Below are 16042 nucleotides of genomic sequence, written 5' to 3'. Positions count from 1 at the left end.
TCGATACATAAAAATTAAATTCTGATAGATATTTATTTCATAAACATCCATCATTTTCATATCTTTCATTACAGGTTTGGCGTGTTCACGCTTATTTTTAGAGTAAATGATTCTGCTAGCATGATTTTGTAGACCTTAACTTTGATTTAGTTTATGTCAGTAAAAAAGTTTCTATTGAAAACCTGTTTAACACAGGTGGGCATGGGATGTCTAAAATTGTGGGGGTTTTTTTTGTGGATTTGTCCCTTTGCTCCAATCCCACAACATTTTCTAAGGCAGCTTTATTTTACAATATAATAAAATTGAAAAATTTTACAAAGTATAATTTCTATAACTATACAATATTATAATCTTTTAATTCCAAAATCAACAACAGCAGTTTTTAATCTATCTCTATAATCTTTATGATCTATATTACGTCTATATCTTTGCCACGTAGGCTTAAACTTTGCATGAATTGCCTCACCACACTGTTCTGCATACTTTGACAAGCCGCATCCTGCATGCTTTACAAAAGGAAAAACATTGCAGCATATAATATGGATTTTCCGTGACACTGTTAGTGTCTTTCCGAGTGAAGAAGCTGTCTATTGTAGGCATAAAAAAACATCTTTAAACAACGCTATTTTGTGTTTTGAGTCAGGATCGAGATTTTTTACAAAACAAGCTTCTTTTACAGATTTAAAAGCTCTTAAGTTTTGGATTGCAAGAAGTAGATAAGGTACTTTAAATTGCACTTCATGTTGAAGTTCATCAATCAATTTTAAAATTTTATTTGCATTATTACCATCCTAACAACTCCATGATATCCTCTTTTAATTAAATAGTGCTTTTTCAACCACAACTCAAAACCATCCCACTCAGTTAAAAAAAACCCTGCTATTTTATCTACTGCTCCAATGAGAAGATGCAGCTCAGGTGGAGCAACTAAATTTTCTAGAAAAGTATTTTTATCAGTGTTAAGATATATTAGGCGTTTGTTCACAATGTTATCAAATTCCTTCATGGACGATCTGATAGAAACATTTTTAATATATGCTTCATAACAGGAACCAAGATCGTCAATAGTTCTAAGAGTTCCTATATCAAGCGTACATTTGCCACTACACCACAAACAAGCTTTTTTACCTGCGTGTAATGAAAGACCAAATAATACATTGGCACATTTAAGATCAAAAACAATATATTAGTTTGCATCCTCATGATTAAGTTTCTCCAGCACTAATCTAAGGTTTTCATATTTTTCAGGAATATTTTCAACAATCGCTATAATAAGAACTTTTTGAACGCCACTATTCATAAGTTTATTTTCAGATTCTTGTTCTTGAAAAACATTCACAACAACTTTAAGGAAGCCTCCTCCACCATCTAAAGAAACTCGTACAAAACCTACACATGGATTTAAACCTCTTTCTTTTATAATATGCAAGATTAAATCAGAGGGATTTTTAATATATATTAAATCTCTTATGATAGCTTCATTCTGGTTAGAAACAAATTCAATTTGTTCTACGCCATAAAATTCATTTAGTTGTTCTTTAAGAATATCTAGTTTTTAAACTATATTTCCTTCCACAGAGTCTCTTCTATATAATCCAGTTCTAATTGTAGAACAAAGTTTTTTAGTTGCATTATCAGAAAGTTCAAGAGAGACTTGCAGTTCCATGACTGTTTGAAGAGAAAGTTGTTTACTGCTTCTGTTACTCTTTAAATTGGGAGCTCCAACTGTAATAGAGATAGATGTTCCTCGTGTTTTTAGTTTTAAAAATGTCCCTTTTTCTGTATCTTCGCTCTCATCTTTTTTTTAATTAAAGCACTGGCTATTTGTTCTGCATATTCTCCTAATTATAAGCAGTGACCAATTAATTGTCAACAGCTGCAGCTTGGGTACACTGATGAGATATGCCTCGTCCAGTAACAAGAAAACAAATAATGCATACGTTTTCACTTACTTTCGGTTCACTAAATGTTGGAATAGTGACACCCAAACATGGATCAGAAGATCGCCTTTTGTTGGCCCAATCAATCTAAAGCATTTCAGACTATAAATTAACAAAATTCTACTACAACTTAACAACAAATTTTACAAAGAGATTTGTTTGTAATAATTTGCTTTAGTTATCTTATATATTAAAATATATGTCTAAATATATATTATAAATAATGGATTGTTGAAATTTATTGCTAACAATTGCATAAACAGGAATAAATGACCACCAATATAGTACATCCACACACACAAATAAAAAATTTTTACATAAAATTGAAATAGTATACATATAAATTATATGTATTATAATATAATTAGTATTAGTATAAAAAAATACCTTAGCAACTTGAAATCCCCATGATCCCCTAGAAGTATGGCCGCTCTTAAGAAGGTATAAATTTTGTTTACAACTACCACATATGACATTAGGAAAACCCATAATATTTTTATCATAACCATCATATATGTAGAGTTTGATAATATCTTGTATTCGGTTGGTGACTTCAAATAGCGACTTACATCTTGCACTTTTTTCAACCCAACACACTGCACAAATCGAATCACGTAAGAAACTGTTTCCAAACATAATATATTTGGTAATTTTATTTAATAAGTATTATTACTTATTGCTAAGAGTAACATCCAGACAATTTTCATTAACGGAGAAGCGCTCTTTGATTTTTTAGCTTATTGAAAAAGTCAAATTTTTAGTCTAGTATACTAAATACGCATCAGTAACATTTTAAAGCAAGTTTAAATTTTAGTTTAAATGATTATACGGCGAATTAAAGAGGTCTTCTACGTAAAACTCGGTACTCAGTTTAACTTTACTTACTCATTTGCACATTTTATTTGAAAATTGATTTGACAATTTTATTGTCTTAGCAAGTGAAGCTAATTTTAACTATGATTAAATCTTTTTACTATAATGATAACAATAACTTATCAGTGAAAAAATCCCAGCTGACACTCCATCAAACCTAAACACATCTCTGGTCCACAAAGTTCTTGAAAACTTGTTTGAAAATTATTTTATATAACTTTTGGTGCTTGAAATAGCTTAACGAAAAAAAGATAAAACTGTTGATATATCTAAATAATGATCTATCTAAAGCCTCTAACCAAACAACAATTATGTTTGCTGATGATTTCAACTTATTTCTTTCTCATAATAACATAATAACACTTTTTAACAACATGAACATTGAACTAGCAAAAGTTTCCGAATGATTTAAATTAAATAAATTGTCATTAAATATTGATAAAACTAAATGGATTCTTTTCCATCCAAGCGGTAAAAAACACCTGCTGCCAAGTAACTTGCCTTTTCTTTATACGGATAATACAAATGTACCTTAATTCAATTATATTACTCTTTAATTCATTGTCATATTATTTATGCAAACATTGCATGGGGTAATACAAACTAAGGTAAACTTAAACCTCTCTGTCGGCAACAGTAGCATGTTGCACGCCTTATAAATTTCAGGGACCGTTTTGCTCAGGCGAAGTCTCTTTTATATGGAATGAAAGCTCTCGATATATACGAGCTAAATGTTCTTAATATTCTTTGTTTTATGTATAAATGTAAAAACAATTTATCGCCGTTTCTTTCCGCGACTTGTATTTGCAAAGAGATATAAATAAATATATTTTAAGGAATGAAAATTTAATTAGACAGCCATTTTCTCAAACTAATTTTGGAAGTTTTTTAATTTCATTTTGCGGACTATTTTGATGAAATAATATAGTTTTAAATACTACAAAAGACATTTTTCAAGAACCTAAGTTTGATTCTTTTAAAAAAAATCTTAACGTACTCATTTTTTCCACTGAAAATATACTTATATACTTTTAAAACTTGGACGAATCTTAATTTTTGTGTGGATGTGCATTAGGGTACATCATACTTTCAAAATTTTTGATTTTCAATTCGCCGGATAATTTTTATGGTGCCATTATATGTAAATATTAACTCCAAAAAAAAAATTAAAAAAAAATTATTTTTACCTATGCGGGATTGCAGTTTTCGAAAAGGTAAAATTGTTCATTTACTCATAAATGCAAGGAAACTTTTTAAACTATTGAAATATGAAACTATTTGGATTTTTTATATATATATTACCATATGTTGTGAATCGTGAATAATTTTTTTACAAAAAAATAAATTTTCGTGGGGAAAAGGGCCTTATAAGATTGAAAAAAAAAAGTCAAAATATAATAAATGATAAATATTTTAAATAATTAGGACTTTCATTGGATTTTTTTCATTAGGAATTTTCAGACTTTATTTGTTTGAATGACATCTTTATAGTTCAGCTTAACAACATCGTTTAGCTTAATATCATTAAAAACAAAACAATGTTAAGTTGTAATATAAATGTAAAATAATCATAAAAATGTTTTCGTTTACAATTTGATTAAAAAAAGGTTACTAAAATTTTTTTTTGATTTTAGCTCGGGCAAAGTTTTTCTGTTATTCATTCGTGCTCTCACAAACCCGTCTCTTTTTTCAAAACCACAAACGGAAAGTGCTGCTTCTGTTACTTCTTTTACTGCCCTTTCATAAGATTGCGTGTGAAGAGGAAGGTACGGAGCTTCAAAACGAGTTACCAAATATTCGTCAAGATCGCATGTAGAGATTTAGCATGTAAACACTGTTTCTGATATTTTTTCCTTCTCCCAATCAATTAGCTCTTTCGTAGACAAAGCTTCTGTATTAAAAAAAACCTTTTTTCGTGATCTAACAGTTGTCTCCGAACTGCGAGGTTTTCCTTATATCTTTAATTGTTTTAATGGCAAACTTCCTCGATTCTTCATTTGAGCTTGACAAAAGCTTTAAAATAAGGGATTCCGAGTGGGCAAATTGGCTCCATTTTGAATGTATTGTGTGACAATATTTTGAACTTCATTATCTTTTTTTTCAGCAGTCGCAACAGTGTTACTAAGTGAACTAAGACCAATCTTAAAGAGCAAATGCGGCTTCTTTGGCTGGTTTGCTTGGTGGTATAGCTTTAGGTGGTGTGTAATGAGTAAGGTATCTTCCATCAGGTTCACAGGTCACAGTTATATGTTCTTCTTTTATAGTCCTCATGTGAAAAACTAAAGTTGAGTCCTTCCTTCCATCAATAAACAAACCTCTAACAGGTTCTTCGTCAGTTAACTTTTCTTCAGACATTATTAGTCTTTCCATTATTGCTTCCCTTGCTCTTCTTACTTTCATTGGATTAACAGCTAAATAAGATATATCAGGCGTCAAATACTTTACTTCAAAAATGTCTAGAAGAAAGGATGTCACAATAGCTGATATTGTTGCTGGTGAAATATCATACCTTTTTGAAACTTATGCAGTATGACTAATTGACATATAGTTTTTTTTCCAAATCTTGTTTTGAAGCGGATCTTCTGAAATCTTTTCTTTTCTTAAATCTGAATTGTCCTCAATTTAACATTCAACAACGTCGTCATTTTCTACCTTATTTTTTTTTTCCATTTCTAATTTTTTCTCTACTCCAGGCTTCCTCTTTATTTTTTTCTCCTCTCGCGAAATCTGTCTGGCGGTCTCTTTGTCATTGTCATTGAAACCCATCTGGTATTTTGAACGTGATTGAAACCCCTCTGGTATTTATTCATGTCATTGAATCCCATCTGGTATTTTAAATGTCATTGAAACCCATCTGGTACTTTGTCATGTCATTGAAACCCATATGGTACTTTGTCATGTCATTGAAACCCATATGGTATTTTGAAATAGCAAATAAACCTTGGGAATTTTTTTCTCTTTCACGCAAATACACCTAATATGTATTTGCTCAACACAAGAATAATTTTTCAAACAAAAACTCATTAAATAACAAAATTTCACACTTGCAACATGTTATATCTATCAATTGATCCAGTTTTGATTCCCAAGAAGACACGTGTGTCTTAGAAGCTTTCCCATGTGCTATATCTTTGATCTTGTTCCAGAAAAATTTAATTTTCTCCATTAAAGTTTTCTTTCCAATAACCACTGGAGGTTTAAAAAGAGCATTTGCTTTCATCCACTGCTCGAGGACAATATCAGCTAGTAGTCGGGAAAGATCTCTCACTGAAATATTCCTTCTAAAAACAAAAATATTAAATATAACGCTAAATGTATAATTTGTTGCATAAATCTTTGAGTTTCTTGATTATTACCTGTTAATATCTTCTTCTCGGAGTAAAGCTTCTTGGATAGGCAGACTTTTTCTCAAAATATCTCTTAAAGTTGGCACCGACAGAATACGATCCTTCCTTCCGCCTAAATAAGTTGATAACTTTGTTTCCATAGAGAGTCTTATGTTTTTTAAAGTAGTCATAGTTAATTTAATATCTTTATGAGAATTTCCATTTACATGATTGAAAATAAAAAAACGAACTCTTTTTATATAGTTTTTAAACCACGATGAACTCATAAAAGACATAATTACAAAGTCGTAATAGTCAGAAACAACTGACACTTTAACTCCCAAGTAAAATAACAACATCATTATTACAATACACTATCAATTATAGTCATTTAGTCTGAACTATAAAGACGTCATTCAAAAAATTAAAGTCTGAAAATTTCTAATGAAAAAATTCCAATGAAAGTCCTAATTATTTAAAAAATTTATCATTTATTTTATTTTAACTTTTTTTTTTCAATTTTAAAAGGCTCTTTTCCCCAGGAAAGTTTACTTTTTTTAGAAAAAAAAAATATTCACGTTTCACAACATATGGTAATATGTTAAAATATATATAAAAAAAATCTAAATAGTTTCATATTTCAATGATTTAAAAATTTTCCTTGCATTTATGCATAAATGAACAATTTTACCTTTTCGAAAACTGCAATCCTGCCTAGGTAAAAATATTTTTTTTTCAATTTTTATTTTGGAAGTTGATATTTACATATAATGGCACCATAAAAATTATCCGCCGAATTGAAAATCAAAAAATTTTGATTTTTGAAAAAGTATGATGTACCCCGATGGGCATATTTTTATTTCTTTACGGGAAGCTTATTGAAATATGTTTGATAAGCTTTATGTAAATAAGCTTTATGTCAATACATATTTACATAAATATTGCTATATGAATTTTATTGTATTTTGATCATATTTATAAGTTGACTTTATTTTACTTGCATTTACTTTAACACACTGTATTTATTTTTGTACGGTAAGTAATGCAATTTTTTTTTTAGCGGTTCTTGGTAACAAGACCAATAAAACAAAGAACGTGGACTCGAGTGTCCGCGTTCTTTGTTTTTTCTTATTAAGGTGATACTACCATGCAAATCTTATTTTCCAAAATAAGATCTTTTTCTTAAAATGATAAACATTTTTCGATAGTAGTTAAAACACTGAATAAAAACACATACTTTTAATTATTTGTCACAAAAAATCCTGAGTCAGCAAAAAAAAACGAAAAACATGCAGTTACCAGAACATAAATAACGTCAGTAATATTTAAGATAAAAGCTTTAAATTTTACAAACATATAGCTAAATGGTTGGTGGAGGGCCCTTAGTAGAATTTTTTAAAAATACTAAGCCAAAGTAAAATGGCAGATATTAACCTGTAAAAATTATAAAAAATGGTCCGTGGGGTATGTAAAATTTTAAAATCTGGTCAAAATAAAAAATATTTTTTGATTATTTTACTATCAGCCCTTTCTACAACATCAATGAACAAACTGCGAAAGTTTGTTCATTGATTAATATCTTAATAAATGTTTACTCTTTTTTAAAGAAGAAGAGTAAACAGTTTCTAAGATAAAAACAAAAAACAAAAAAGCTGTTTTTCTTAGAAACAAGTAAACAGTTTCTAAGAAAAACAGCTTTTAAAATAAAAAATGTCATACACTAAAAAAATCTCTAACTAAAAAACATCGAAACTGGCCAGAAAAATATGATTAACCTCCTTTAACATTTTGTTCTGTGTCAAAATAAGCTAATATAATACCAATGAAAAAAATTGTGAAAAAAGGGCAAACACATAAACAAACATGGTTGCTAAGGCTTGTTTTCGAACCCCTAGCCGTTGCTAGGGGTTCGAAAATAACCTTGTTGCCTTTGAATACAAATTTTAGGACTTTCTGTTATATTTTGAAGGAAAGTAAAGTGGTACTTGTGATTTAGGATGTTCAAACTGTTAGAATTAAAAGTAAAAAAAAAATTTTTTTTGCTGATTTTAACAGGGTAGTACCACCTTAAATATTGTTAAAGTTTTACTCATTTTAACAAACTTTTACCTGTAATTTCATTTTTTTGTATATATTTGAATAAATATTGTAATAAAAACAAAAAAAAAATTGCAAAATGACCACAAGGAATTACTGCTGCCCTAAAGCCGTTACTTAAGCTTAAACTAAAATATCGACCAATGTTGAGCGGATAACTCATCTTGGCTACAAAACAAAACAAAATTTGTAAATGCGAATCGGTAAAGCGAATGATAGTAGCGAAATCCTGATAAGCCTGGAAATACAGCTTTTTTGCCAAAAGTTTCCCGAATATAAGCTTAAAGTAAACATTTTTCTATCGTTACTAAGGGATTGCGGTAGTGTGAAAAGTCGATATTATATTCTAGTTGGTATTAATAACCAGTATCTATTAATGAACGATATCTTTTGAAAGTGTTTGATAGTCTAAACTTAAATTATTGCCACTATCAAAAGAACCAAACACCTCTTTTGATTAGCCCGCCTATAAGACAAAATATACTATCTTAAATCATTATTCATATTTTTTACAACACTCCACCATTTTAAAGTTTTTCAAAAAAAAAATTAATATTTTTAAATTGGTTTTTATTTCCCCAAAGACAAAATATGTATCAAGGCTTGAATCAAAATTACATTGTTTTTTTTTAATAAAAATAAATGTAGACTCCAACACTTGTGAGAAATACAAATTTAATTTTAATAAAATGTCAAATGTTCAGGTAAAATTATTATGCTCTGAAGTTTTTTAATTTAGGGCAAATAGCTTTAATTAAATTTATTTCAAATAATTCGTATTATTATTACCAATTTTTTTTTTGTTGATATTGAGTTCGGTAGTAGCAAAAGTGACTTCGGTAGTGATGGGAACAATTTTTATTATTGGAAAAAATGTTTTCACTTTTTGTACACTCGATATTGAAATTGAGTTTTTTGATATCGCATTTTCAATATCAATACTACAGATAGTATTTTTTGAAACTTCAATAGTTCGGCAGTGATATCGCAATACACTTATCATTACGCTTTATTATTCGATTTAACAAGTTTAATTTAAAATTGGAATTATGAAAACTGTTTCTTTAACGTTCTTATTTACCTGGTTGAAAAATCAAGATAAAAGTTAAATCTTGTGAAATAGAAGACAGCTTTATAATAGATATTTTGCATCCTAATAGTTTGAAGGAGTCTTCATTTTTCACTTCTGGAAACACTTCAGGTTTTCTCAATTAAATATACTCAAAGGGTCTAAACCAATTTTCCAATCTATATGCATTCTAAATTGAATTTTTTAACATATAGACTACCCCTGATGCTGAAGTCAAACAATCGTGAAGTATAGAACAAGAGCATCTATTGGACATACATGTTGAAAATGAACTGGATACAACTCTGTCGTAAAAATATACTAATAAGGCCTAGACTAGAAAAACATAATTTCAACTTAAATTTTAATGTAAACGAATTTTAAATAAGAAATACTACAAGACATAATTTTTTTTGAAATATGTCTATGGTGGAAAATGTTTATGTTGAAAGAGTCTGATAAAAATTAAAAATCAAGAACGATTTATATATATAAAAATATTTGTATATCTTTTTTTTTTTTTTTATAAACCTAAATACTATAATACCTTTCACTATTTTATATAAATATTTCGGCATTTGATCCAAAACTTTATATAATGCAACAGACTAACTTTCAGCACTTAACAACTTTATTTGAAACTGTATTTATATTGAAAAATATTAAAAATTGCATCCTTCTTAAAAGCTATTGCTATTGAAACAGTCAAGTGCTTTTAGATTTGTTATAAAATCTATACAAAAATATAAAACAAAAATAAAGCCTGAAATAGTTAAACAAAAGGATTATAAATAATTTTCTAGAATATTTCGTTCAAATTATTTACAAAAGCGTTTTGCAGCTCTATATATGCGTCCGCGACTACTAGCGGCTACAGGAGATTTTTATGAGCTTTCTTAAGAGTCTTCGTTACTTTCAGTAAATGATTTATCATCATTTAAATCAGTTCTTGTTTCTTTATCTGATATTTGATCAAATACATCAAACTCTTCTTCACAGTAATTACCAGCAGATTTAGATCTGCACGAAGAACGTTTTTGTAATATATTATTTTGTTTTAACTTGAGTTTTTTGTTTGACTTTTTATCTACTTCGGCTTCATTACGATGTTTTAATGAAGGTTTAGGAGAAGTGTTTTTGATAAGGTATTTTAAATTTTCGTCTGAGTCATAGCCATAACGTTTTCTAACGCGAGACCTACGTTTAGAATTGCGTGTTCGTTTTGATATATTAGGTATAACGTTTTCTTCTGAGCTTAAATTAGAGCCACTTGAGTCTTTATTTATATAACTATTCATAGATCTTGTAACACGCAACACTCCATTTTGTGTTGTTGTTGCACTTTTTAATAACGATTTACCAGTACACTCGACAGGTGAAATGTAATTATTCCTTTTAAGAGACATATTCTTTTTATAGTTTTTTATAGGTCTTGTAGAGGAATGTAATTCATCTTCTGATGAATCAGATATTTTTTTAAAATTGGCTTTTTTTTTTGATTTTCCACGCGTCCAGTGAATATTTTCATGAGAACGTGTGTAAGCGTCAATAACAGCATGACATCGAGCATCAAACAAAGCCGATAGCCTAAGTGTCATTTTAAAAATCTAGCAATAAAAAACATTTTTAAAAACATGCATTCATATTTACATAAAATTTTTTACCTGTAGTACGACAAAGTGCTTGAAAAATAAACTAACGTTTAAAATAACTTGCAGCGGAACGTCAATCTGTACTATAATGCAATGTTAAAAATGTATCAAAATTGAAAACAACTTACAGCAGAACGTCGATCAGTGGTGTACGTTTTCGAGTTTTTAAAGATAAGTTGAAAATCACGAATAAAAGATTCGGCATCATCATACTGATTGGAATCTAATCTTTGTCGTATAGTAGATAGATCAATCGAATCATGTATGGCACTAAGATAATCCTAAAAATCAGAAACCATGGTTACTTCATTACTACATATCATTTATAAATGAAATAACCATAGACATTTGTTCAAATGCAAATTGATTATAAAAATATTTACAAATTATCTGAAAAAATGTTACAAATGACCCATAGACATTAATTAATTAAAACAAACACAAATTAAAAGCATATTACAATGAACCCATGGATAATATTACAATGTATCCATGGATACCGATGGATAATATTAAAAAAACTAAAAGAAGATTACAAAAGTCATATTACTATTAAGATTTCAAACAAAAGTCTTTACTTTATCTGACCCAATTTTTAGCATTTAAAGTAGTCATTTTTAGCTTTATAACATGTTCAAGTGTGTTAAGACTCAATCAATTTCATACATAATATACATTTGATAACAAATGTTTCTGTTATTTTTTTTTTGAGTTCATTAAATTATGTAAAATGTGCAGTTACCATTTTTCTACGCATTAATGATTAAATGATTTAAATCGGTATCTGCCGATGCATCATTGTATGCCAATTGGTTAATTAGATAAGTAAGTATTGCAACATGAAGTACCAAAAGGAATATATATTTCTAGATTTCAGCTAATTCTCCAAATTTTAAAATTATTTTCAGAAAAACTGTGAGCTACTTTCATAGCTCGCTAGCTTTCAGCCGTTTGACATTCAGATCTGTTTTGAAAATAAATACTTCAAGAGAGTATCTTGTCACTGATAAAAAAAGTTTTTTAAACTGTTGTGTACAATCCAACTTTTTCTGTTTTATATTTTTTCTGACTAAATCAGAATTATAAACATAGCTTACATTTTGAGATATAATTTTTTTTGGTCTCTAAAGCCAATAACGATAAACCACCTTTAAATTTTTGTAGTCTTATATTTTAGCTTTGTTTTGTTGACTCATTATCCAGATATTCCATTTTCCATTTTTGTTAAAAAAAAAAGTTTAATCATATTGCAAATCTATCCAATTAAAACGTCTAAAATAAAATCTATCCAGTTAAAACGTTTAAAATAAAATCTATCCAGTTAAAACGTCTAAAATAAAATCTTAGATAATACTTAATTGTTTTAAAGTTTTAAATGTAGTCTGCTTACTTTAATTTAATGTATTGTTACTTCATAAACTGGTGTCTATTTAAACCAAAATATTAGCGTCTATTTAAACTAAAATAGTTTTTGTAAGCTTTTGTGAAACTGTACACCATTTTGAAGATAAAATAATAACATTTATTATTAAGCAAAAAAAAAAAAGAAAAAAAAGAAAAAAAGAGAAAAAAAAAAACTCAAAATTTATTAATATTTCACTTGTAAAAAAATTCCTTTATTTTTTATAAATACATGCACTTATCTAAACTGCGTTAAACTGCATGTTAAAAAACATTTTTTAAATCAACAGTTTTGCTTTGTCTAAAATTAAAACTATAAAAATTTGATTATATTTAACAATCTTTATTATTTGAAAGTATTTTTAAAGTAAAAACTGTTCTATCATTTTAATATAATACATAATAATCTTTTTAGCAAAAACGTTTTTCATTTATTTTTGGAACAAAAATAGTTAAATATTTTTTTCACCTTGAAGTAAAAAAAAAAACGAATATATGTATATATATATATATATATATATATATATATATATATATATATATATATATATATATATATATATATATTCATTTTTTTGAATGAAAATACAGACGTTATCAATATTCAATCGATAATGTCTGTATCTTAAATACTCAACTAATAATGTCTATATTTTAAATAGTTTATCTTCTGTATTTTAAAGTTAAACTTATTCATACTTAAAATACAGTATCATTTAATTTATGTTGAAACATCAGAAAACTGGATACAAATTAATTGACCACACAAAGCCATAAGTTAAGAAAAATGCATTTCACATCCTGGTCTACAACCAAAAATGTATAAATAATGACATTTAAGAGAAACATTTATTATCTTAGAAAAGATGCATGTTGCTGCTGCAAAATAATTAAGTCTTTATTAAAATAAAATGATTAAAAAAACAAATAAACATAATAAGAAGTATTTATACTTATTTAACTATATTTCTTTGAATATTACTTCTTGTATTTTCATTACAAATAAACATATTTCACTGCGCAGTGGCATTTAAAGCTCTTGTTACAGAGTACTTAAAGAGTTGAGAGAGTTTTTATTGCAGTTTTTTGTTCAATAAATTAAGGTGAAAATAAAAAACATCATTACAGCCTTTATTTTGGGATAGCAAAGCATTATAAAACTAATAGTCATTATCTAATAGCACATTATGTGACTTCTTTTAAATTAAAAATCCCACATTCAAGTAAACCAATTTTAAAAGGTGACTAATTAACGTCAGAGTTTTTTTCATCAATTGAATGATGACTTATGTTTACATTCTATTTTGTAAAAAATTTACATCTAAAAAATTATTTACAAAAATTATTAAATGTTTCTTAAAACTGATTTAATTATTGTTATTAAATAAAATAATATTATTAAATAAAAAAATGTTAAAAGATAGAAAAAGTATAAAAATAAAAATAGCTAACCGGAAATAGCTCTGTGTCAACAGGTTCTCTAAATGGAGCTGCATCATCCTTTAAAGCAATAAATTCCAGTAATGACTTTGCCTCACGTTTCCAGTCCTAGGTCCAAAAAATTTTATACTTTATTTTAAACAAGATCAAACAAGCTTTTTTTTTTAAATGTGTTCATTAAAAAATTAGATTTTTTATTTCTTTTTTAAAACAATTCACTCCCATCAAAGGTGCAAGCAACCACTATTAAGTTGAGAGTTACTAGAAAACAAAAAATTTGAAAAGTTATAGGTTAAATAAGTCAGGAAAAAATGGAGATGTTAGAGAGTTCCAAAATTTTTGGAGCATGAAGGGACAGATACAGTAAAATAGTATTAGTAGAAAAAAGAGATGCAACCTTACAACAATGGAAGAGCTTTGCAGATAGAGCAGATCCAACTATAACAGGAATATAAAATTGATTTGTCAACAAATGTCTATATTGTCTATACTTTAGATGAAAGATTACACTAATCAACAAATAAAATTTTATTGTGCATATCTTGTTAACTAGGTGGTTTTTTAAAAACAAATTAAATATGCTGATTTCAAATATGCAAACCATTTTTCACCATGACGTCAAGTTGTAAAGATATTTGGGTTCAAATCTTTAGTATATAAGGTAAAGTCCCTAGTATTGTCGAAAAAAAAGTTATTCAAAAGTATGTCAACCTGGGTCTCAAAAGAAGCGTATTTTCATAGAGATTTTAGAAAACATAAATATTTTTCCTTAAAATTTATTGACAAAAAAATTATGTGAAAAAATGCTAAAGACTCTTAAAAAAATTTCAACAGAATGTTATTCAGCAATAATACAAAAAAAACTTATTTTTATTACAAATGAATAACATTTTTAAAACCTCTATGAAAATACGCTTCTTTTGAGACCCAGGTTGACATACTTTTGAATAACTTTTTTTTCGACAATATTAGGGACTTTACCTTATATTCTAAAGATTTGAACCCAAATATCTTTACAACTTGACGTGATGGTGAAAAATGGTTTGCATATTTGAAATCAGCATATTTAATTTGTTTTAAAAAACCACCTAGTTAACAAGATATGCACAATGTAATTTTATTTGTTGATCGGTGTTATCAGAACGATCATTAATGTAGATAAAAAAATAATACAGGACCAAGGATAGAACCTTGTGGAACCCCAGAATTTACTAGAAGTGAAAAAGAGTGTTGGTCTTTGAGAATGACTTTAATATTGCTTTTGGAAAGCAATAGCCCTTTTAGAATTTTTCAGTTACAACAGTAAAATGAGAAAAATTAAAAACCAACTGCTATTGATTGTCAGAGAGTATGTTAATTAGACTCAAGATGAGATGTTAGAAATTTGATGCCATTTCCAGCAAGCAGGAAATCAAGATTCAGTCAAGCACTTATTAAATAGTTTAGGGAGAATTAAAGTTCAGAAGAATACTTTTGTAAGACCATGACAGGAATGTTGTCTGGATCACAAACCATTGAAGATTTTAATTAAGAAATGACTTTAGCATTAGAAGCCAGAGTGGTGTAGATGTCTAACAATATGTCAGCTTGTTTAACTGGAACGGCAGGATATGTATGGAGATTAGATTCAAGAGTCAAATTAGAGGGAAATAGTTTGCAAATAATCCTGCCTTCCCTTAATAATATGATAAGATCAGACCCATAAATTAAAGATGGAATGTTCAACTATTTATTATATAACAATGATTACTAAAAAATCTAAAATAAAGCACCTCATCTGCATGTGTAGAAACTCCAGATGAGCATTGTTCAGATGACGTACACTAAAAAAAATTTAAATACCATTTTTATTTGTTTCAATCATTAATTTATAAAAATGCAATGGCTGAATAACTAAATTTTTACGATTAGAGAACTCCCGCTATAATAGAAAATATCAGTAAACTAAAAAATTGTGATTAAACAATGAACAACAGTTTTCTAGTTAGTTTCTGAGTATGCAACTTAAAATCTCATCTAAGTCAACTAAATTTCTGTCAATCATGATTGCAAGCAGCAAGATCTGATTACAGTAGGCATAATTCTGTTACAACAGGCAACCAAAATTACAAAATACTTATTTTTGCAACTATATTTTTTAATGATGACACTTTTTGCAACTTCAGTTAAACCATTTTTAATGTAAACATTTTGTACTTGAAATTGAATATAGCTCAAATAAAACCATTGAAACCAGTCATTTTT

The 16042-nt window shown here is 27.8% G+C and overlaps 1 protein-coding gene across 4 annotated transcripts in view; it reads right to left on the bottom strand.

The window, feature by feature from the left end:
• Positions 1–10100: 10100 nt before the first annotated feature.
• Positions 10101–16042, bottom strand: part of LOC136078298 (PH-interacting protein-like) — a 32736-nt gene continuing 26794 nt past the window's right edge. The window contains exons 18-21 of one of the 4 annotated variants that reach the window (XM_065793780.1): positions 15571–15621; positions 13811–13906; positions 11086–11238; positions 10101–10912 (exon numbers count right to left, since the gene is read on the bottom strand). In XM_065793780.1, coding sequence (XP_065649852.1) covers positions 10202–10912; positions 11086–11238; positions 13811–13906; positions 15571–15621 — 1011 coding nt within the window. In that variant the 3' untranslated portion in view covers positions 10101–10201. The remainder of the gene's footprint in view (positions 10913–11085; positions 11239–13810; positions 13907–15570; positions 15622–16042) is intronic. The other 3 variants (XM_065793782.1, XM_065793781.1, XM_065793783.1) reach the window with 3 other exon arrangements.

The sequence above is a fragment of the Hydra vulgaris genome, chromosome 03 (assembly GCF_038396675.1).
Source record: "Hydra vulgaris chromosome 03, alternate assembly HydraT2T_AEP".
NCBI classification, from domain to species: Eukaryota; Metazoa; Cnidaria; class Hydrozoa; order Anthoathecata; family Hydridae; genus Hydra; species Hydra vulgaris.
This window is presented reverse-complemented; position numbering and strand designations above follow the sequence as displayed.